Source organism: Scyliorhinus torazame, chromosome 3 (genome assembly GCF_047496885.1).
Source record: "Scyliorhinus torazame isolate Kashiwa2021f chromosome 3, sScyTor2.1, whole genome shotgun sequence".
Classification (NCBI taxonomy): Eukaryota; Metazoa; Chordata; class Chondrichthyes; order Carcharhiniformes; family Scyliorhinidae; genus Scyliorhinus; species Scyliorhinus torazame.
In genome coordinates, this window is record NC_092709.1 from 14,041,814 (window position 1) to 14,066,896 (window position 25,083).

Below are 25,083 nucleotides of genomic sequence, written 5' to 3' on the forward strand. Positions count from 1 at the left end.
GCCGTAACCTTTGCCCCCATTTTATTTCATTTATTGTTGCAGGTTTGGGTTTTACTCAAACCTCTGTTTTTTACTTTTGATTGGCAGTTTTTCATCATTGCCATTTGCAATTCTTCTAGATATCTTTTGTTTCCTTACTTGGCCAATTGCCACTCTTGTTAGCCCTATTCCACCAACCTTCCGTCATTTAATCTCTTCTGTCTTACACCCTTCCCTTATTTTTCCAACCTCCCCCCTTTCAGTTGCATAAAAGTGATTAATTTTTACTCTTCCCAGTTCCAATGAAATAAGTTGATGTGAAAGGTTAACTCTGTTCCTCACCCCACATATCTCCTTCAAGTTGTATTAATTTACAACTAACTGTTTTGAGCACTTTGGTGATTTGTACACAAATTCATCCTCTGACAAAAACACTTTTCTTCAATCAGATCCATGCAACATAGATGCACTGTACAGAAACGATCCTTTCACACTCTTCAGAGAGACTAGGGTGGGACGATACTAAGAAAACCCCAGCCACACAAAATTCCTATAGAAATGGCATATATAAATGCACTGATGGCAGCTAGATAACTGGTCTCTAAACTAGCATTATTAAACACATGCATTATGAAGAATTACACAATTCTATAGCTCATCAATAAAGTAACGAGAATAAACACTATTCAATGGGCATTAATATCAGTAAAATTTGATTTAAAATGGATATCTTAAAATAAGATTTGCACACAAATCAGATTCGGCAATTTGTAACTACATTAATACTGCTGACAGTATTCTGTTAACGGACACGCACGCGCACAGCTTTCTAGGTTTCTTTGGTTCTATATTGCTAGAACAGGAGGTAAATTTCTCTGATGTAATGCACACTTATTTACTTTGCCTTACTGCCATCAATAACTAGATGCAACAAGAATGAAAGCAGAAAATTGAAAAATTACAGCAAATCTCTATTTATGCCCATGAATGTGCCAAGTAATGATGTTTACTTTTCCATCTACAGTATGAACTCCTACTTTTACGAGGGCCAGCTAACTCCTTAAATGGCTTTTATAGAAGTATATGCACAAGTACAGTGGCTGGGTGTGAACCCCTGTCATCTGGCACACATGCTCTTACAAAAAACTCGTGTTCAATAGACAAATTAGAATGCTTAATTTTAAACACATATCCACAAGAGATTACAATGTCACATGAACATTACAATAGGTAGACATTCTTCTTCTTCTGAACTTAAAAGGATGGCAAATTATCTTTCCAAGCTATCCCAAACAAATTAGAATATAGAAAAGAAGAGAATATAGAAAAGAAAAGACACAGAGCATCCTAGCCGGCTGCATCACAGCCTGGTATGGCAACAGCTCAGTCTAAGATCGCAAGAAACTGCAGTGGTGAACTTAGCCCACGCATCACACAAACTTGCCACCCCCACATTGGTTCTGTATACATCTGTATACATCTCTCACTGCCTCAGGAAGGCAGACAGCATTATCAGAGACCCCTCCCATCCAGGCATTGCCTTCTTCCAGACCATTCCATCAGGCAGAAGGTACAGAAGTCTGAAGACTCGCACATCCAGACATAGGAACAGCTTCTTCCCCACAGCTCCAAGACTCCTCAATGACTGCCCCTCGGACTGATCTGTTCCCCGTAAGAACACTATTCACGACGCCCGATGCTGCTCTTGTATTTGCTTTGTTTGGCCCCTTGTTCCACACTGTAACCAATCACTGTTTTGTCGATGTACCATCTGTCAACGGTCGGTCCGTCGGTTGGTCAATCAATCAATCAAGATGTGGTTTTAGCTATTGCTCATGTGTAAATATATTTTTGAAGCTAAATTTCTGTGGAGCAAGATACATTTTTGTCCTCTGTAAGCAAAATCTTTACAAGTCCTCTGCAATACAAAAGAAAAAAAGCTATTCTTGTAAAACCACGTATTGCTATTTACTCAACCAATACGCAGCCAACTGTTAAGTGACTCGGAAGCTAGCGTTGATTGGTAAATAGATAGAACATGAGAACATGAAAAGTTGTTTTTCAAACGTTAAACAAATGCTGATAGTTGCCAGGGTGGCATGATGGCACAGTGGTTAGCACTGCTGCCTCACATGGACCGAGTTTCTATTTCGGTCATGGGTGACTGTTCGTGTGTAGTTTGCATTTTCGCCCCATGTCTGCAAGAGTTTCCTCCAGGGGCTCCGAAATTCCTCCCACAGTCCAAAGTAGAACAGGTTAGGTGGATTGGGCATATTAAATTGCACCACAAGACATAGGAACAGAATTAGGCCACATGACCCATCGAGTCTGCTCCACCATTCAATCATGGCTGATATTTTTCTCATCCCCATTCGCCTGCCTTCTCCCCATGATCCCTGATCCCCTTATTAATCAAAAACCTATCTATCGCTGTCTTAAAGACACTCGGGCGACTTCCGGTTGCGGCGTTGATCAGCTGAGTCGCACGTTTCGGCACCTCCCATTTTAACGGACTTTTGGGCTCTTATTGGGAGCCCCAACGGAAATTTTTCACGGCCAAACTCAGTGTGAGGCGATAAAGGAAGGAGTCCCCCCGGGTGTGGATGGAAAGAAGCGATAGTAGTGGCCAGATTGCGGAGGATTCTCTGGAGCAGCGGCAGAGAAGAGAAGGGAGTAGCAAGGTGGTGGCTGAGGGAGCCCGGAACAGCAGGAGTTCCTCCGGCGATGTGTGAAGGAGCTCAAGGAGGTGCTGGCGCCGATGTTGCTGGCGATTGAGGGATTGAAGGAGACGCAAAAGACCCAGGCGATGGAGTTCCGTGGAGTGAAGGCAGCCGAGAATGAAGACAAGATACAGGGCTTGGTGATGAAGACGGAGACGCACGAGGCACTACATAAGAGGTGCATAGAAAGGCTGGAAGCCCTGGAAAATAGCTCGAGGAGGAAGAATTTAAGGATTTTGGGTTTTCCCGAAGGGTCAGAGGGAGCGGATGTTGGGGCGTATGTGAGTACGACGCTCCATACTTTAATGGGAGCTGAGGCCCCGACGGGCCCCCTGGAAGTGGAGGGAGCATACCGGGTCCTCGTGAGAAGACCGAACGCAGGGGAAATACCACGAGCAATAGTGGTGAGGTTCCACCGCTACAAAGACAGAGAGATGGTCCTGAGATGGGCTAAGAAGACACGGAGTAGCAGGTGGGAGAACACGGTGATCCGCGTGTATCAAGATTGGAGTGTCGCGGTGGCGAGAAGGAGGGTGAGTTTCAATCGGGCCAAGGCGGTGCTCCACAGGAAATAAGTGAAATTTGGAATGTTGCAGCCGGCAAGACTGTGAGTTACACACCAGGGCAAACACCACTACTTCGAGACGGCGGAGGAGGCGTGGGCATTTATTCAAGAAGAGAAGTTGGACTAGATTTGAGGAATGGATGTTTGGAAAGAAGTAGCAAGGTGGTGGCAAGGAATTGTAAAGGGGGTAGAGGGGGAGGGTTTATCTGTAAAAATGTTGGACGGGAGAATTTTTTCGACACGAAGAAATGTGGGCGCCGGTGGAGAAGGGGAGGGGGAACTGCGCCATTAGGGGCGGGGCTGAGAGGGAAGCACGGGCTTTTCTCCCGCGCTACGGAAATTGTGGCGGGAAAAGTGGGCGCAGGAAGGAAGGGGGCCCCACACGCAGGGAGGCCAAGGGTAAACGGGGGAAGCCAAGGTCAGCCAGAGCTTGCTGACTCCCGGAAGCAATATGGGGGGAGCAATCAAGCTAGAAGGGAGTCTAGCGGGGGGGGGGGGGAGGGATTAACTGGGTTGCTGTTGCTGAGGGTAAGGGGGAGCTGATATGGGACGGGATGGTCGGGCACCGTCTGGGGGACAAACGGGTGCGTGGGACCCGGGTGAGGAGCTGGTTTAAAAAAGAAAAAAGGGGATGGCTAGTAGACGATGGGGGGGGGGGGGGGGGGGGGTAAAGGGCCCCCAATCCAGTTGATCACGTGGAACGTGAGAGGGTTGAACGGGCCGATTAAGAGGGCAAGGGTATTTGCACACCTAAAGAGGCTGAAGGCGGATGTGGTTATGCTTCAAGAGACCCACCCGAAAGTGGCAGATTAGGTCAGATTAAGGAAAGGATGGGTGGGACAGGTTTTCCACTCAGGATTAGATGCAAAAAATAGAGGGGTGGCAATACTGGTGGGGAAACGGGTACTGTTTGAGGCTAAGACCATAGTGGCGAACAGTGGGGGCAGGTACGTGATGGTGAGTGGCAGATTGCAAGGTGAGGCGGTGGTGCTGGTGAACGTATATGCCCCGAACTGGGATGACGCGGGTTTTATGAAGCGTATGTTGGGGCGCATCCCGGACCTAGAGATGGGAAATTTGGTATTGGAGGGGGGGGGGGGGGGCTTCAACACGGTGCTGGACCCAGGGCTGGACCGGTCCAGATCTAGGACCGGGAGGAGGCCGGCAGCGGCCAAGGTGCTTAAGGGGTTTATGGAGCAGATGGGAGTAGATCCCTGGAGATTTGCTAGACCGAGGAGTAAGGAGTTTTCCTTCTTCTCCCACGTCCATAAAGTATACTCCCGGATAGACTTTTTTGGCCTGGGAAGGGCGCTGATCCCGAAAGTGGCAGGAACGGAATATTCGGCTACAGCCGTTTCAGATCACGCCCCACACTGGGCGGATCTGGATCTAGGAGAGGAGAAGGAGCAGCGCCCACTTTGGAGATTAGACATGGGACTGTTGGCAGATGAGGGGGTATGTGGAAGGGTGAGGGGATGTATTGAAAGGTACCTAGAGGTCAACGATGATGGAGAGGTCCAGGTGGGAGTAGTATGGGAGGCGCTGAAAGCGGTGGTTAGGGGGGAGCTGATTTCCATAAGAGCCCACAAGAGGAAACAAGAGGGTAAAGAAAGGGAGAGACTGATCGGGGAGATTCTGAGGGTGGATAGGCAATATGCGGAGGCCCCGGATGAAGGGTTATACAGGGAAAGACGGAGACTACAGACGGAGTTTGACCTGCTGACCACGGGTAAGGCAGAGACGCAGTGGAGGAAGGCACAGGGAATACAATAAGAGTATGGGGAAAAGGCGAACCGACTGCTGGCCCAACAACTTAGGAAGAGGGGGGGCGGCGAGAGAGATCGGAGGAATTAGGGACGGGGAGGGAAGGATGGAACAGAGGGCGGAGCGGGTGAACGGGGTGTTTAAGTCATTCTATGAGAGGCTGTACAAGTCCCAACCCCCGGAGGGGAAAGAGGGAATGATGCACTTCTTGGACCAGTTGGAGTTCCCGAGGGTTGAGGAGCAGGAGGTGACAGGTCTGGGAGCGCAGATTGAGGTGGAGGAGGTGGTAAAAGGAATCGGGAACATGCAGGCAGGAAAGGCCCCGGGACCAGATGGGTTTCCGGTGGAATTTTACAGGAAAAATGTGGACCTACTGGTCCCACCCCTGGCGAGAACCTTCAATGAGGCTAAGGAAAGGGGGACACTACCCCCGACGATGTCGAAGGTGACGATATCGTTGATCCTGAAACGAGACAAAGACCCGCTGCAGTGCGGGTCATACAGGCCCATCTCCCTCCTAAATGTAGACGCCAAGTTACTGGCCAAGGTGATGGCGACTAGGATAGAGGACTGTGTCCCGGGGGGGTACATGACAACCAGACAGGGTTTGTTAAAGGGAGGCAATTGAATGCCAACATACGAAGGTTGCTGGGGGTAATGATGATGCCCCCACCGGAGGGGGAGGCGGAGATAGTGGTGGCTATGGATGCAGAGAAGGAATTTGATAGGGTGGAGTGGACTACCTGTGGGAGGTACTGAAGAGATTTGGATTTGGAGAGGGGTTCATCAGATGGGTTCAGCTCCTGTACGGGGCCCCGGTGGCAAGCGTGGCTACAAACAGGCAACGATCCGACTATTTCCGATTACATAGGGGCACAAGACAGGGGTGTCCCTTGTCCCCGTTGGCAATCGAGCCATTGGCCATAGCGCTGAGGGGCTCTAAGAAGTGGAGAGGGGTGCTTAGAGGAAGAGAGGAACATCGGGTGTCATTATATGCGGATGATCTGCTGCTATATGTGGCGGACCCAGTGGAGGGGATGCCCGAGATAATGCAGACACTCAGGCAGTTTGGAGAGTTCTCGGGCTACAAATTGAACATGGGAAAGAGTGAACTATTTGTGATGCACCCCGGGGAACAGGGCAGGGGAATAGACGATCTGCCGCTGAGGAGAGTAGCAAGGGACTTTCGATATCTAGGGATCCAGGTGGCTAGGAACTGGGGAACCTTGCATAAACTTGACACGACAGGTAGAGCAGATGGAGGAGGACTTTAAAAGGTGGGACATGGTGCCCCGGTCATTGGCGAGTAGGGTACAGGCGGTCAAAACGGTGGTCCTCCCGAGCTCACTTTTCGTGTTTCAGTGCCTCCCCATACTGATTACAAAGGCCTTCTTCAAGAAAGTGGATAGGAGTATTATGAGCTTTATGTGGGCTGGAAAGACCCCAAGGGTAAAGAGGGGGTTCCTGCAGCGTAGGAGGGACAGAGGGGAACTGGCACTGCCGTGCCCGAGTGATTACTATTGGGCCGCCAACATGTCTATGATATGTAAGTGGATGAGGGAAGAAGGAACGGCGTGGAAAAGGCTGGAGATGGCGTCCTGTAGGGGAACAAGTTTAAAAGCACTGGCGACGGCGCCGTTGCCGTTTTCCCCCAAAAAATACACCACAAACCCAGTGGTGGTGGCGACTTTGAAGATTTGGGGGCAGTGGAGACGACATAGGGGGGTGACAGGTGCCTCGGTGTGGTTCCCGATAAGGAACAACCACAGGTTCGTCCCGGGAAGGATAGATGGGGGATTCCACTCTTGGCAACGAGCAGGAATTGTGAAATTGAAGGACTTGTTCTTGGACGGGACGTTCGCGAATCTGGGAGCACTGGTAGAAAAATACGAGTTGCCACCTGGGAATGCCTTCCGATATATGTAAGTGACGGCATTTGCAAGGCAACAGGTGAGGGAATTTCCGCAGCTCCCGGCGCAGGGGATCCAGGACAGTGATCTCGGGGGCATGGGTCGGTGCTGGTAAAGTGCCCGATATATACAGGGAAATGAGAGACGAGGGTGAGACGATGGTAGAGGAGCTGAAGGGTAAATGGGAGGAGGAGCTGGGGGAAGAGATCGAGGAGGGGCTGTGGGCAGATGCCCCAAGTAGGGTAAATTCCTCGTCCTCGTGTGCCAGGCTCAGCCTGATCCAATTCAAGGTTCTACACAGGGCGCATATGACGGGAGCAAGGCTGAGTAGATTTTTTGGAGTGGAGGATAGGTGCGGGAGGTGCGCGGGAAGCCCGGCGAACCACACCCGCATGTTTTGGTCATGTCCGGTATTGCATGGGTTCTGGGTGGGTGTGGCAAGAGTGATCTCAGGTCGAACCAAGCTGGGGGTTGGCTATATTTGGGGTTGCAGAAGAGCCAGGAGTGCAGGAGGCGAGAGAGGCCGATGTTTTGGCCTTTGCGTCCCTAGCAGCCCGGCGAAGGATTCTACTTATGTGGAAAGAAGCTAAACCCCCGGGCGTGGAGGCCTGGATAAACGACATGGCAGGGTTTATAAAATTGGAGCGAATAAAGTACGCACTAAGAGGTTCGGCTCAGGGATTCACCAGGCGGTGGCAACCGTTCCTCGACTATCTCGCAGAGCGATAAGGGAAAACAGGAAAGACAGCAGCAGCAACCCAGGGGGGAGGGGTACATGTGGGTCCTTGGTTTTGTTTTTGTTCTTTTCCATGCTAGTTGTTTATAATTATATTTATTTTTTCAATGTTACTATTTCTTTTTCTGCACTTGTTGTTAGTTAATATATTGTTTAAATAACGGTCAATGTACATTTTGTTACAAAGTTGTAAAAATGGAAAATTCTTTTTGATCGAAAAACTTTAATAAAATACATTTTTGTTTTTAAAAGACACTCAGATTTGCCCTCCACAGCCTTCTGCAGCAAAGAGATCCACAGATTCACCACCCTCCAGCTGAAGAAATTCCTCCGCATCTGTTTTAAAGGATTGTACCTTCAGTCTGAGATTGTGCCCTCGGGTTATAGTTTCTCCTACAAGTGGAAACATCCTCTCCACGTCCACTCTATCCAGGCTTCGCAGTATCCTGCAAGTTTTAGTAAGATTCTCCCCTCATCCTTCTGAGCTCCAACAAGTACAGACCCAGAGTCCTCAACCGTTCCTCAGACAACACATTCCAGGGATCATTCTTGTGAACCTCCTCTGCACCCTTTCCAAAGCCAGCACATCCTTCCTTAGATACGGGGCCCAAAACTGCTCCCAATGCTCCAAATGGGGTCTGACCAGAGACTTATACAGCCTCAGAAGTACATCCCTCTCCACATGAATGCTCTTTGCCTTCCTAGCCCTTTCCACATGAATGCTATTTGCCTTTCCAATTGCTGACTGAACCTGCACGTTAACCATAAGAGAATCGTGAACAAGGACTCCCAAGTCCCTTTGTGCTTCTGATTTCCTAAGCATTTCCCCATTTAGAAAATAGTCCATGCCTCCATTCCGCCGTCCAAAGTGCAAAACCTCATACTTTTCCAGTGTATTCCATCTGCCACTTATTTGAAGAATAAAGGGATTAAGGGTTATGGTGTTCGGGCTGGAAAGTGGAGCTGAGTCCACAAAAGATCAGGCATGATCTCATTGAATGGTGGGGCAGGCTCGAGGGGCCAGATGGCCTACTCCTGCTCCTAGTTCTTATGTTCATTGCCTAGCGTCCAAAGATGTGCAGGTTAGGTGAGGCTGCGGGAATAGGACGGGGAAGTGGGCCTGGGTAGGGTGCTCTTTCGGAGGGTCGGTGCAGACTCGATGGGCCTAAAGGCCTTCTTCTGCACTGTAGGAATCTATGGTTCAAATATGGTTCACACTGACAGAGGACCCTTTTAAAATATTTAATATCCAAAGAGGCAGGAAACTATGAAGATATTGAATATTTAAAACCATCATTCTTTCAGCTTGGAAACTGGACTGGATTTTCAGGGATATGGAAATAACCAACAATTTCACTTCTAGGTCATCACACGTACGCAACTATAGTCCCAAGACGTTGAACCTGCTGCGCCATTCAATAAGATCATAGTTCACCTATCTCAGTTCTATTATCCTATCCTCAAGTGCCTTGATTCCGTTAGTGTCCAAACAAATGTTGATCCCAACCTTGAAGATACTCAACTTAACGCACCCACAGCACTCCTGCATATAGAATTGGAGAGATTCATGACATTCTTTGAAGAAACATCTTAGCACCGTAGCACAATGATTAGCACTGCTGCTGCACATCACCAGGGACATGGGTTCAATTCCCCTGTGTAGAGTCTGCACGTTCTCAGTGTCTGCGTGGGTTTCCTTTGGGTGCTCCGGTTTCCTCCCACAAGTCCCGAAAGACGTGCTGTTAGGTGAATTGGACATTCTGAATTCTCCCTCAGTGTACCCAAACAAGCACCAGAGTGTGGCGACGAGGGGATTTTCACAGTAACTTCATTGCAGTGTTAATGCAAGCCTACTTGTGACACTAATAAAGATTATAAAACTAGGGATAAGCAGGATGTCAGAATTGGAATTCCTCCTCGTAGGACAACTCCCTAATCAAATCAATGATCATTTAGTACACCATCTCCAAGGCAAGTACGATCATAATTGTACACAGTACACAATGTGTGGTCTAATTAGAGCCCGATACATAAAGACTTCCTTACTCTTGTACTCAACCCTTTGCAACAAATGCCAATATGCCATTTGCAATCCTAATTGCTCGTTTAATTTAAAATCAAAAAGGGACCATTTTTTGTGCATTTGGTACACTATAGTTCATTATGTTTAACTATTTGCATATATGAATATAAGCAGTTAAATCACAGGAAAGATTGTTTAGCATTTCACAAGCAAGACACCGTACACGGGTATTGTACAAATACTGTTGCTCAACACTAAACTAGAACAAGGGGCCAGCACCCACTCTGTCCATCGGCGCAGTGCAGTTCCTCTCACTGGACAACTGTGACACACAATTCTGCATCTGTTGAATGCCCCCCACCCCACCCACCTTCTGCTCTGTTCCTGATCCTTTTCTGTCTCGTGCTCACCACCCTGCTCCCAATTCTAGACTGCGTCACTCGTAAATCCTCTCCTGAGCCTTCCCTGCCTTGCCAGTGGTGAGCAAGATACAGCGAGAGATCAGCAGTGAGACCGTCAGTGAAGCGGCATACAAGATGGTCATGGGTTAACAGTGGGGCTGAGAGTGAAGTAGTAAGGCCAAATTGCAATCACGATCCAGATTTCTAAGCTGGTGTTTTTGGGGATCAATATTCTGTGAAAACTGCAACCCATAACCATGGTAATACTGTGACATCGCACATGTAAGAAAGCTTTGAAAAAAAATACACATTTTATTGTACTGTATTTGTTTAAATAAACAGCTCAATATTATGGATAGTCCTATTTGTATAGGGAGTACACTCATTGGCAGTGACATCACAGGCACTGTGGCTGTGCAGTGAGCGTGCCCTCTGCAGTTGCGATATGAGCAAACACAGCCTTTACAAACTGCATTTGATTCACACAGAAGTATGATACTTTATACAAAAGAGAAAATGCTGGAAAATCTCAGCAGGTCTGGCAGCATCTGTAGGGAGAGAAAAGAGCCAACGTTTCGAGTCCGACGACTCTTTGTCAAAGTTTTATAGTTGTTTACTTTATAGTCGGTTATTAGCACAGAAGAGTACAGTTTAAAAAGACACGTCATCAAAGCTTTATCTTCCACTCATCGGGACAATTTGCAAGAATATTAAATGTAACGGGAACAATAGTTTAAAGTTCATGAGGAGAGAGAGTGCTGATTGCTTGGCAAGTGTGTGGATTCTGATTGGTAGAGACGATGCCTTGGAGAATGCACACGTTGACAGATGACTAACCATTAACTGACAATGGACTCAAAACTTAACTGTTTCTCTCTCTCCACAAATGCTGCCAGACCAGCATTTTCGGTTTTTATTTCAGTTAACTGCCAAGTTTTGTTTAAATTCAAACCAGGCAAGCTAATTCCGATTGGTCCAAAGCACTGCCCTGGGGATGTAGCAGAAAATGGCTGTTGCCCAGGTCCCAAAGACTGGCAGAATGCATCGAAATGCTTGTCCCTTTTGTGGTTTGCAACATATATATTTAAATAAATAAAAGGTCAGTCAATCTTCAGTAGGACTATAGAATACAAGGATATACTTCCACAATTAATCAGTCACTAGTCTCTCAAGAGTTATCTGGAAAGTGAATTAGTGTGGTAAATGCTATGTAGGTTTCTCCAAATGGAAACTGGTCAAAATTATATTTTAGTAGTAAGCTTAAATAGGACTAAATAAGTCAGAGGCATGTTTATGGAATGAATCTGAGCTAAATTCTTACACGGCAATTGAAAAGAGACTGACATATTAAGACATGCGATTTAAAAGAAAACACAAAAATGAAGTGGTCTTACCTTCTTCTCCAAACAAAATTAATCCCGAAGCTACAGCTCCATCCAGTGTACTTGTTGATTCAATTACCTGGAAGGTGGGCGAGAAGGAAATTCAGGAAGGTGGCAGAGAAAAAAAGCAATAGCAGTGAATCCATGCTGAATGGAATGTTAACATGTCAGAAATCCCGACATTCCCAGGCTTCAGAGAATTTATTCAAGGACTAATGGATCTAATGCTCCTTCCTATTCCGTACAAAATGAGAACATCTCTGTTAAGGAGTATCATCTCTGGTTTCGGCTTCTAATCTGGAGAACCCCTGCTGGAAGAGCATGAATGTTGGACAAGTGTAGGATTAGATTTGGCTGTAGCTTTCTTCACAGTTAAACAATCTGCTACGGTTGGCTGTAAATGCTTACACATTAACAGCGATCATGTGTGATATTAAATGCCACCTGCAGAATCACAACCAGATCACAGAAGTCGTTACAGCACAGAAGGGACCATACAGCCCATTATGTTAGCACAGCTCTCCCCAAGAGCAATTTATTGAGTGGTACGATAGCAGGTGGCTAGCAATACTGCCTCACAGCACCAAGCACCTGGGTACAATTCCAACATTGGGCGACTGTCAGATTTGCACATTCTCCCAGTATCTGCATGGGTTTCCTCGGGCTGCTCCGGTTTCTTCCCACAGTCCAAAGATGCACAGCTAAATTGCTCCTTAGTGTCCACAGGTTGGGTGGGGTTCCGGGGCTACAGGGATAAGGCAGGGGAGTGGGCCTAGGTTATGCTGCTCTTTCAGAGGGTCAGTGTAGACTCTATGGCCAAATGCCCTCCTTCTGCACTGTTGTGATTCTATGACTCACAGGCCTACTCCCAACATTCTTGCACATTCTTCCTTTTGTGATAACCCAATGCCGCAATTGAATTTGCCTCTACCGCACTCGCAGGCAATGCATTTCAGATCACAACAACTCGCTCTGTGAAAAGGTTTTCTTCATATCGTCATTGCTTCTTGGTCAATTACCTTAAATCTGTGCCCGCCACTTCTTGACCTTTCCACCTATGGGAACAGTTTTTCCTATCTATTCTGTCCAGACCCTTCAGGATTGTGAATACTTCTTTCAAACCTCCTCTCAAACTTCTCTTCTCCTTGAGAAAAGTAGTCCCAACATATAGTCTGAAGTAAAGTAATCTTTATTGTCACAAGTAGGCTTACATTAACACTGCAATGAAGTTACCGTGAAAAGCCCCTGGTTGTCACACTACGGCGCCTGTTCGGGTACACAGAGGGAGAATTCAGAATGTCCAAATTACCCAACAGCACGTCTTTCAGGACTTGTGGGAAGAAACCAAAGCACTAGTAAGCCCACGCAGACGGGGGGGGGGGGGGGGAAAGAGAGAGAGAGAGAGAGAGAGAGAGAGAGAGAGAGAGAGAGAGAGAGAGAGAGAGAGAGAGAGAGAGAGAGAGAGAGAGAGAGAGAGAGAGAGAGAGAGGAGGAGAAGAAGAAGAAGAAGAAACATGCAGACTCCACACAGACAGTAGCCCAAGCAGGGAATCGGACCTGGGACCCTGGCACACACAGAGGTCCCTCTGCTCCTGCAACCCCCCTTTTAGAATTGGACCATTAAATTATCCCTCCATGTTCTTCCTACCAAACAAAACCATTCACACTTTTCTGCAGTGAATGTCATCTACCGTTTGTCCACCCATCTACCAACCTCTCTGTATCCCTTTGAAGTTCTACACAATCCTCTTCACAATGCTGCCAAGTTGCCGTATCATAAGCTGTTAAGAATTGGAAAAAGTTAAATTGGGACAAAACAAAATGGGAAATTAATAAGGGCAGCTGTCTGAAGAGGGTTTTGATATGCGAGTTCGCATTCCAGTGGGAAAGTATTTACCTATGTGACGAGGGGAAACAATGGGATGTAGAAGAGGCAACTTCAAGGTGGAGAGGTAAGGAAATTGGCACTTATATTCCAAAAGCTGGGTTCACAGGGTGGGCAACATCAAAGGGAAAGAATGCTATATCCATAGCATAATAACTAGAGAAAGGGGCACAGTAGCAGCAGCTACTATCACAGTCATGCAAATGCAGAGAGCAGTCTCTCCTGGAAAGTTATTGCTAAAAAGGCAGCAGGTTAAAGTCCAAAACTCGAACTGAGAAGATTACGCATTCGCTAAAATAGAACCCAGCTTTCCCAAACGTTGACAAGTAATGTGTGCATGTAAATGATCTGCTGAATTTAGCCTGTAGAGCTATAGAAGACTGGATGTTGTTTTGGAACAATGGGCACCTTGAGTGTTTCGGAAAAGTAGATCCTTGGGAACGAAGGGATAACTTCATGTAACACTGTGTGTGTAGTTAAGAGTCCTGTTGTAGTGTATTAAAGTCCTTCCTGTCAGGCATTTTTATTTTCAGTTAATATTCTTTATTAATTATCATAAAAAGATTGGATTATTCCTCCTCGGTTTGCATATCTTTTCTCACAACATACAAAATTGAAAATATACACAACTAAGAACCGGTGCTCCAAGTTACCCTTCTGGGCTTTGAGATACCCACCCACCTTCCCAATTATCAGCGGAATTCTTAACACAGCAACCCTTTAAAGTTTCACCTTGTACTCCAAGGTTAGGTCATCAATATACTTCAGGAAGAGCAAGGGTCCGAACATCGACCCTGGAGCCCCACAACAAACCTTTCTCCAGTCCAAAAAACATCCATTAACCACTACTTTTCATTCCCTATCACGCAAGCTAATTTCAGATCCATGGTGCTACGATTCCTTTCATTCCATGAGCTACAACATTGTCCATATCTGCTCTCTGACACTTTAATCAAACACCTTCTGGAAGTACCTGTACACCACATCAATAAAATATCCTCAACAAAATTTCATTCTCAAAAATTTCAGGCAGTTAGGAAAGCACAATTTGCCCTCAACAAATCTGTGCCTTAATTAACCTGCACTTTTCCAAATGACAATGAATTTTGCCCCAAATTATGGTTTCTAGAACCTTCCTGCTACCAGGTTAAACCGACTTGCCTGTAGTTGCTGAGCGCTTTTTTGTTTACACCTTCTTTGATCAAGATTGTGACATCTGCAATTCTCCAGTCAACTGGCATTAAGTCTAAGGAAGATTGCAATTTCCACTCTCACTTTCCTTGCATTCCTCGGATACATCCCATCATGGCCCGACTCCTCATCAATAAAAAAGTAGACAGCATATGCAAAATCTCTTGCTTTCAATTTTAAACCCTTCAAATGTCTGACTTAATTCATTCTTTGCCATGACCTGTGTAACATCTTGTTATTTGGTAAAGGCAGATGCAAAGCATTTATTTAACACCTCAGCCATGCCCCTTTACATCCATGTGCAAATCCTTTTTTGATCCTAATCAGCTCCATTCCTCCTTTTTACCACCCTTCCACTATTTATATGCCTACAATGAGTCAATGCCTTTGCAAGTGAAGTGAGGAAGTTGGCTAGAAAACTACAAATACAAATTAAGAAAAATAACAACATTAATAAAAATATACTGAACTCTTAGCATGCACTCAGTGGATTTTAAAAAAAGAACAATAAACATTAAAATATTATCAGCGGCAGCACGGTGGCTAGTACTGCTGCCTCACAGCACCAGAGGCCCAAGTTAGATTCTGACTTCATGTGACTGTGTGGAGTTTGCACATTCTCTCCATGTTGCATGGGTTACCTCCGGATTTTCCAGTTTCCGCCCATAGTCCAAAGATGTGTAGATTAGATGGATTGGCCATGATAAACTGCCCCCAAATGTCCAAAGATTAGGTGGGGTTACAGGGATAGGGCAGGGATTGAATTAGAGTAGGGTGGTCTTTCAAATGGTCGGTGCAGACTCGATGGGCTGAATAGCCTCTTTCTGCACTGTAGGGTTTCTATTCTATTCTAAGTATTTGTCACTAGCTATCCCATCCAGAACCATTTATTTTACATCCAGCTATTCTTGTGGCATTTGGAAGACAGAACATTAAAGAGAGCTTTGATAAAGTCATCCAAACTTGTAACATTAGCTTCCTTCTCCCGCCACAGATGCTGTCGGACCTGCTGAAATTGTCTAATATTTTCTGTTTTTGTTTCTGATTCCAACATCCACAGAAATTTGCCCATGTCTGCTGTGTCACCTCATCAAATGCCTTCTGGAAGTACTACATGTACACCACATCAACAGCACTATCCTCAAACAACCTTTGGTTCCCTCAGAAATTTCGGGCAAGTTAGTAAAGCATAATTTGCCCTTGAAAAATCTATGCTGACTTTAGCATGCACTTGTCCAAATAATACTGAACTTGAAAATGAGCTGGGTTGAACATATATTCATTAAATTGGCACCCAAGTATTTAGCCTCTTAAAGTAAACAATATTCAATAATTTTTGTTCTTCAGTTTCCTCTACCCCATCCTGAAATTACAACTCACACTGGACTAGTAATATATGCATGCATTAGCTCGCTCAAAGCTAACCTAGATGATTACTCTGTAGCTGATATCAGAAGCATGCTGGATCATGTCCTTATTGTATTTTCTAAACAAAGATTTATTCGATAACAAACAAAAATAGCAATGCTTGATCAATTATTTTTCCTTTTCTTGTTCAAGACATTGAAGGCCAAAGCGTCCACAAAATCATCCTGGCTGGAATCAGTGCAAACCAAGGATTAAAAAACAGGGTCATCTTCTATAAGGCACAATTCAGTAACAAGTACATCAGGTAATTTCTTAATAACTCATCTAAAAGCACACATTTTACAACATTCTACTGACCTGCATTAGTTCAGCATCTGTTCTATTTGGAAATATTTCCATCAGTTTGTCTATTTTGGCAGCAGAAGAGTCCCCCAAGTCAGTATTAAAATGTGATGAGCCACTGCAGTCCAGGGAAGACACATTCGCTTTTGGGGAAAGCTGCTCATCCTCATCAGATGAAAAGTCAACAGGATCATTTCTGAAAGATGATAAATGGTATATATACACGCACACATGAATGACTACTAGAGTCTGGATAGGATTTGCGTAAACAAAGTAATGCAAAAACAGACTGTACATAAAACTACAACATCTGTATCCCCCATTTACTTCAGATCTCACCAAGGACTGTAAAAATAATAATGCTTTGACAGAATTTATAGAACATTATGGTTCATTTTAAAGTGATTGCAAAAGTACATGTCCATATCCAACTTTAAAAAAAAAATTTAGAGTACCCAATTCATTTTTCCAATTAGTGTGGCCAATCCACCTACCCTGCACATCTTTGGGTTGTGAGGGCGAAACCCACGCAAACACAGGGAGAATGTGCAAACTCCACACGGACAGTGGTCCATATCCAACTTAACCAATTATCCAGAATTAAAACTTTTATTGTAATCAGTTTCAAAACTGGCAAAACGGTAGGAAAAAAAATCATTGTTCAGGAAAAAGGAAAGCAATGAAAATTCACATAAATCACAATGCACTCAGGAAATATATTAAGTTATACTATGTACATCATGCAGCCACAGGTTAAGCCTACTACCAGAGAAGGGGTGGGACACAGATGTTCCCCTCTGACAATCCCAGTTCAATCCTAAAATGCTCTGCCCATTCCAACGTGCAGAGCCCATTCTCCCGCTGTTCCAATTAAATTCCCCTACCCAAAGTTACTTTTTGATAGTTGCGCAAGTTGGTGATCAGAATTGCCACTCAGTTGCGGTAAAATGTTTAGGTAGACTGGATGCAACCAATTGTGTGTTATGGAACAATTGCTACTTCGAGAATTTTTCAAGTTGAAATCCTTGTTATACTAAAGCAAAAATATCACTGTGCTACTTTGGCAACTTGGAACAATGCTTAGAGACACTTGATTCATTGTATCATAACACAAATCCAACAGCTTGCTTTAAAATTCAGGTTACTTTTTGCATGGCTGACAGACTGGCTGCTTCATTTGTAGCAATCAGTCATCCCACAAAGCAGACAAGTAACTTGGTTGAGTACCCGACAAAATATTTTACTTTAAATGTGAGAAAATGATACCACGTTGTAGGTCACCCCCTGGATAAGCAATTTTGCGTTGCTTGCCATGCAATTTCAGACTAATGGCTGTAAAGTTATAGTGTGTGCAAGCTGGAGGGGTTTAAATGGTTCGCCATGAGAAAGGTTTCATGTGATGTACAGAAGCAAAAAAACTAATCCAGGAGCTCCTTCAAAAGAATTTGCATGTTATGTATTCAAACTTAGCATTCAAGTCACCCTTACGTGAAAGCCTCTGCACATTCTAGCATGCCGAATACATTTTCCCGATGTTCCAATTAATTTGCCCTACCCAGTTTTCCACAATTAAAATTTTAGTTTCAGGACTTTGTGGCGGCCATGGCGCAGGCACATGTGGTAGCTCCCGCTTGTGGCGGGTTTTTGGACCTTTTACCCGGTTAACAGGAGGACTTTCTAATGGCAAAAGGTGCAGGAGTGGTGGAAAAAGAGTTTGTTCCGCCGGTGGATGGATTCATGGACCAGAAGTGGTTTTAGGCAAAAAGAGCTGTTGGAGCGAGAAACTGTGCCTGCGACACAGAGGAAGATGGCGGAAGGCAAGGGACCTGCCCTACCATTTCGGTGGTCTATGCAGCAGCTGGTGGACTTCGTGAACAAGATGATCATCCAGCAAAAGGCGGCGGCTCTGGAGGACCTGGCGAGGACGGTGGATCCGATTAAGGCGGGGATCGACCGTCTGGAGATGAGGTTGGAGTCTCAACGCCAGGTCTTCCCCAGGCAGCGGGAGGTGTAGAGGGAGTCAATGGATGAGAGGCAGGTTCTTGTGATGGACTGGGCTGTGTTCACGGCTCTGAGGTTTCTTGCGGTTTTGGGCCGAGCAGTTGCCATACCAGGCTGTGATGCAGCCAGATAGGATGCTTTCGATGGTGCATCTGTAAAACCTGGTAAGAGTTAATGTGGACATGCCAAATTTCCTTAGTTTCCTGAGGAAGTATAGGCGCTGTTGGGCTTGATGGTAGCGTCGACATTGGTGGACAAGGACAGATTTTTGGAGATGTGTACCCCTAGGAATTTGGAGCTGTTAACCATCTCCACCTCAGCCCCGTTGATGCTGACAGGGGTGTGTACAGTACAGTACTTTGCTTCCTGAAGTCAATGACCAGCTCTTTAGCTGGGGAGGTGGGGTGTTAGGTATTTAGTTGATTTGGTTATTTGCAGCCCTGTTGGCTTGTTTTGTGGTTATGTTGGATGTGCAAATATATAAATGGCTTAATAAAATAATTTTCACAAAAAAATGTTAGTTTCAGAGAGGAAGAAAACAGTCCGCACAAGCAAAATAAAATAAAAACAGGAAATGTTGGAAAAACTCAGCAGGTTTGGCAACATCTGTGGAGAGAGAAACAGGGTTAACGTTTCCTGTAACTTCTTCAGAACTAAAGAGATGGAGAAATGTGATGGATTTTGTACTGTTTATGAAGGGACAGAGTAGGTGGACCAAAATGGAAGGTCAGTGATAGACAGGAGCTAGGAGAGATTGCACAGGAGCTAGGAGAGATTGCACAAAGATGTTTTGGACACAAAACAAAAAGAAAAAATGTTAAGCGCTGTAAAAGGATAGTGGAATAAAAGGTAAGATAGCAGAATGTGTTAATAGAAGAACAAACGTCAGTGCTCGGTGAAAGCAAAACTTAACAAGTGACAGATGGCCCTGTTAGGGAAGGCGTTTATGTTGGGACAAATGAAAACAGCATATGTTGTCGAATTTGTGTTACGAGACAATTAATCTAGTACCTTCAACCATTGTTCCAAGTTGGTAAAAGTTATCAAGCCTGCTGACAAGGGTGGTCTTTGTTCTTGTCTGGCGTACTGACCTCTACCTTGCAGAGGCTGAGCCCAACTTTCAGACACTTCCTTCTCCCTCCCCCTGGACCATGACCCTGTCACCGAACATCAAGCCATTTGTTTCCAAGACGGTTACTGACCTCACCTCCTCGAGAGACCTTCCCTCCACAGCTTCCAACCTCATAGGCCCCTTCATACCAGGTCTCCTCATACATAAGACCAGAAGACTTCGGAGCCACTCAGCCCATTGAATCTGCTCCGATAGTCAATCATGACTGATATGCTTTCTGCTGTTATGGGCGAGGCATTTCAGAACCCCAAAAAGTATCATGGAGTTCAACCAACCTCTCCCTTTAATGGATTTGTTCCTTTTCCGTGCACACCGCTTTTTCCCTAGGTGTGGGATTACAATTATGGACGTGGGTTTTTAAACACAAAACAGTTTATTCCATGAACTCAACTTGACATCTTAAATAAACATTGGATCTCTTAACACCCCTTACTTCAAAGATAAGTCAGAAAATATTGCAACAATAAATAATTCTTTAAAATGTTCCTTCAAACTTCCAAGAGGCTTAACACCTTTAAACAAAATCACATCAGGTTAAAGGCTTTACTTATCACCCAAATGATCCAGAGATAGTCTTTCATGGCAGAGATCCAGCTCACCGCAAAACACAGACACACACAAGCTGCTTTTCAAACAAAACCTGCAAAACTAAACTGCAAAATGGCTGACCTGACCTCAGCTCCATCCAGTCTGACATCACTGTTTGCTTAAAGGTACATTGCTTAAACATCCATGTCTTAAAGGTACTCTCACATTACACTGCCTTCCCCCCCCCCCCCACCCCCCATGACCCTGATCCCCTAATTAATCAAGAACCTATCTATCGCTGCCTTAAAAACACGGTGATTTGGCCTCCACAGCCTTCTGCAGCAAAACGTTCCACAGATTCACCACCATCTGGCTGAAGAAATTCCCCATCTCAGTTTTAAAGGATCATTCCTTCAATCGGAGGCTGTGCCTTTGGGTTCTAGTTTTTCCAACTCGTGGAAACATCCTCTCCACGTCCATTCTATCTTGGCCTCTCAGTGTCCAAGTTTCAATGAGGATCCCATCCCCCCCCTCCCCCCTCCCCCCCCCCAAAACCCCCACCCACCTAAACCCCGAGTACAGACCTAGAATTCTCAACCGTTCCTCATATGACAAGCTCTTCATTCCAGGGATCATTCTGGTGAACCTTCTCTGGACCCTTTCCAAGGCCAGCACATCTTTCCTTAGATACGGGGGCCCAAAACTGCTCACAATACTCAAAGTGGAGTCTGACAAGAGCCATGTTCAGCCTCAGAATTACATCCCTGCTCTTGCATTTTAGCCCTCTCGACATGAATGCCAACATTGCATTTGCCTTCCTAACTGCCAATTAACCTCGAGAATCGTGAACAAGGACTCCCAAGACCCTTTGTGCTTCTGATTTCCTGAGCCTTTTCCCATTCAGAAAAATAGTCTATGCCTCCATTCTACCTACCAAAGTGTATAACCTCACACTTTTCCACATTGTATTCCTCCTGCCACATCTTTGCCAACTCTCCCTGCCTGTCCAAGTCCTTCTGCAGCCCCACCTGCTTCCTCAATACTACGTTCTGTAGCAACTGAGCAATAGCATTTGCAACAAGACCTGGACAATATCCAATACTCACACAGCTACCACGACTACACCTCCTCACATCCCTTTTGCTGCAAGGCTTCAATCCTTCGTCCAGGTTCTCCACTTCGGTTCCGATGAACAGGTCTGTAAACAACACTTGACATCTCTGCCTTTTTGCTCAACAAGACATCACCGCCCACCACTACTGTGGTCAACAGGGCACTCAACCGTGGCTGACCCATCTCCCACACCACTGCCGTCACCCCTTCCCCTGCCTCCCTCACCCCTTCCCCTGCCTCCCAGAGCTATGATATGGTTGCTTTTGTCATCACTTTTCACCTCACCAGTCTCTGTATTTAAAGGATAACCTTCTGCCATTTCCAGCCTGATGCCACAATGAAACACATCTTCCCCTCACTTTCCCAGTCATTGTTCTAGTAACGCAAACTGGAGGAACACCTCACTTCCCAATTCTGCATGGTGCAGCCTTCTGGACTCAACATTAAGTTCAACAACTTTAGACTGGGAATTTTCTCCTCCACCTTGACCCTTTTTAAAATAAAAACGTAAGATTTTTTCCAGTCGTCGTTCTTTTAAATTTGCTTTCACAGAGCATGGACCTTTTGTTCTCCTATTCACACATTCTGCTATCTTACCTTTACACCACTCTCAGCACCTTCTATAGTCCACAACCCTGCCATTAGCACTTCCTTTGTCTTGTACCCTAAACACCTTTGTGTAATCTCTCCTAACTCACAGCTATCATGACCTTCTTTCCATTTTCTTCCACCGGGTCCACTTTTTCATAAAACAGTATAAAATTGATCACATTTCTACCTCTCTAACTTTGAAGATGGCAGCACAGTAGCAATCACAGTTGCTTCACAGCACCAAGGTCCCAGGTTCGACTCTTGCTTGGGTCACTGTCTGTGCGGAGCCTGCACGTTCTCAGTGTCTGTATGAGTTTCCTCCCACAAGTCCCGAAAGACGTGTTTGCTAGGTGAACCGGACATTCTAAATTCTCCGTGTACCCGAACAGGCGCCGGAATGTGGCGACTAGGGGATTTTCACAGTAACTTCATAATAATAATAAAATAATTTATTATAAGAGTCATACGGACTCCAAATGCTACCTATTGCTCTCTTCACAGATGTTGCCAGACCTGCTGACTTTTTTCAGGATTTTCTGTTTTTACTACACACAAAGCTAGTTTCAACAGGAGTAGCAATGACAATCAGAACGGAGGCTTGATGTAACCAAACTCGAACTGTTTTAGGAAGCTAGATTAACAGAAGAGCAGTTAAATCACAAAAACCTCTTGGGCTATTTTATTACATTAAAAGGCAGCATATAAATGCAAGTTGCAGTTGTTGGTTCGAGGTAGTCAGGCATGATTAATGAGCATAGAATTTTCCCTCTGCAACATTGCACAATTTTTTTCTAAAACTTGTTCATGGGATAAATAGGGCTCGCAAGATTTATTGCCCACGAGAAGATGGGGGTGACCTTGTTGAACGGTTGAAATGCTTTTAGTACATCCACAAAAGGTTGTTTGGCGGGGATGGGGAGAGGCATCAGAGGAAATGTGATAGAGTTCGAAGTCAGGATGGTATCTGACTTGGGAGGGAACGCAATGGTGTTCCCATGCAGATGCTGCCATTGTCCTTCTAGGTGGCAGAGGGTTCAGACTTGGAGGAGGTTTGGCAAGTCGCTGCAGCAAATCTTGCAGGTGGCATACCCTGGTCTCCGTATGCACAAGTGGGATGAAAAAGAAAAACACACAGGGAGGGAGGCACATAGAAAATGAAAGATGGTGAATGAAATGGCAATCAAAATGCATTGCTTTGTCTTGGAAGGTATTGGGCTTTTAGTGATGTTGGAGATGCACTCACTCAGACAAATGGGAAGATTTCCATCACACTCCTGACTTGTGCCTTGTAGAGCCAAAAGGAGAGGTCCTTAATACTGAATTGTCAGCCTCAGACCTATAGCCTGACATGTTGTTGTAGCCACAGTATATAAATAACTGGTCCAGTTCAATTTCTGGCCAACATTAACTGCGAGAGCATTGATGGTGGGAGATTCAGTGATGGTAATGCCGTTGAATGTCAAGGAGATAGAGGCTTCCTCGGAGATGATTACTGCCTGGCACTCGTGTGACACAAATGTTACTCATCATTTATCAATCCAAATATGAATGTTGTTCAGAGAATGCTGCACGTGGGCACAGACTGCTTCACTACCCAAGGAGTTCTGAAGAGGACTGAACACAGCACAATCAATCAACATTCCTACTTCTTTGTGCTAGGCATGGCTCCAATCAGTGCAGGTTTCCCTACTGATTTCCGTTAACTACAGTTTTGCTGGAGCTCCTTGATGCCACACTCAGTCAAGTGCTGCCTTGAGGTCAAGGGCATTCACACTCAAATTAATATTTTTTATTCAGGAAACTTTCAATTTTACAACATACATGAAAGATCTAAAGCTCCCCCTCCTCCAAACGTACCCACTCCCCCATTTGCTGACGACAACCAGCCCCTTAAAAAGGTAATAAACTGCATCCACCTCGAATAGAACGCCTCCTCCAACCCCTCTAAATGGTACACCCCCCCCCCCCCCCCCCCCCTCCCTCCGACATGTCCCCCAGCCACGGTGTCACTTTAAGCGATGCCCCTCACCCAAGCAAAATCCACATCCAGGCTATCAGAGAGGCAACGGCCAAGACTGTCAGTCTTCTTCCTCTCCTGCAGCCCCGGCAAGTCCGACACCCCAAACGATCGTCAACAATGGGCACGGCTCCACTTTAACCCCCAAAATCTCAGATACAGTTTTGACGAGGGAAGCCTAGAACTTGACCAAGGACCGAAACACGAGTGGTTCACCGGCCTTCTTGAACAACGCACAAATCTATCCTCTACACCTGGAAATAACCCACTCACCCGTGCCCTATGCACCACTTTAAACTGAATCAAACTCAGTTTTGCACGAGGTGGTAAAATTAACCGTATGCAGAACCTTGCTCCACCTCCCTGCAGCTCAAAAGCACAACCCAACTCTTCCGCCCATTTTCTCGTACTTCCTCCGCCCATTTTCTCTTTACTTCCTCCAGCGAAGCCCTCTCCCTCGACTGCATAAATATCTGATATCCTCCCTTCCCCCATCTCATCCAAGAACACCACCTAACCCATGAGGGAGAGGGCTGGCAATCGAGGAAATGTAGAAAGTTCCTTCGAGCCAAGTTACATACCTGTAAATATCAAAGCACATCCGGCCTGAAGCTGGAACTTCACCAGCTCCTCCAGCCCAGGGAACCAGCCCTACATGAACAAATTCCAAACCTCTCAACCCCCTCCTTCTCTCAAATCTTATACGACGAATACATCCTAATCGGTATAAATCTATGGTTCCTACAGGTGACCGGGGGGGGGTTTCTTGTCTTACCCACCCACACAAAGGTCGAAACTAGCTTGTTAATCCTGCTAAAAAAAGACTTAGGCAGAAAAATTGGAAGACACTGAACAAGAAACTTGGAAGAATGTTCTTTTAGCTGTCTGGACCTTTCCCGCCAATGACAACGGGAGGGCATCCATCTCTTCAAGTCTGCCAGGGGATAGCATGGTGGTGCAATGGTTAGCACTGCTGTCTCAGTGCCAGGGACTCCGGTTCAATTTCGGCCTTGGCCGACTTTGTGGAGTCTGCACGTTCTCCTCGTGTATGTGTGGATTTCCTCTGGGTACTCCGCTTTCCTCCTACAGTTCAAAAATGTGCAAGCAAATTTGCCATGCTAAAATTGCCCCTTAGCCTCCAACGGTTAGGTGGGGTTATGGGGCTGTAGGGATAGGGTAAGAGAGTGGGCCTAGGTAGGATGCTCTTTCGCAGAGTTGGCACCCTCAAAAAAGGGCCAAATGGCCTCCTTCTGCACTGCAGGGATTCTATGATACATCCCCTCTATCAAACTTTGTTCAACTTATGCAATGTATTCCAGGTACCGAAAACTAGGGTAATCTCTCTAGATCAGCTGCCTTCCCCGGAGGGTTCACCGGAAAAACCTCACTTGCCCACGTTCAGTCTGTACCCCGAGAATAAAGCAAACTGCCTCAA

At 45.6% G+C, this 25,083-nt stretch overlaps 1 protein-coding gene across 1 annotated transcript in view; it reads right to left on the bottom strand.

Moving 5' to 3' along the window:
• LOC140408305 (SWI/SNF-related matrix-associated actin-dependent regulator of chromatin subfamily A containing DEAD/H box 1-like) overlaps positions 1 to 25,083 on the bottom strand; it is a 152,348-nt gene that overhangs the window by 110,655 nt on the left and 16,610 nt on the right. The window contains exons 3-4 of the mRNA XM_072495322.1: positions 16,282 to 16,462; positions 11,493 to 11,559 (exon numbers count right to left, since the gene is read on the bottom strand). Of these exons, the coding sequence (XP_072351423.1) occupies positions 11,493 to 11,559; positions 16,282 to 16,462 (248 nt within the window). The remainder of the gene's footprint in view (positions 1 to 11,492; positions 11,560 to 16,281; positions 16,463 to 25,083) is intronic.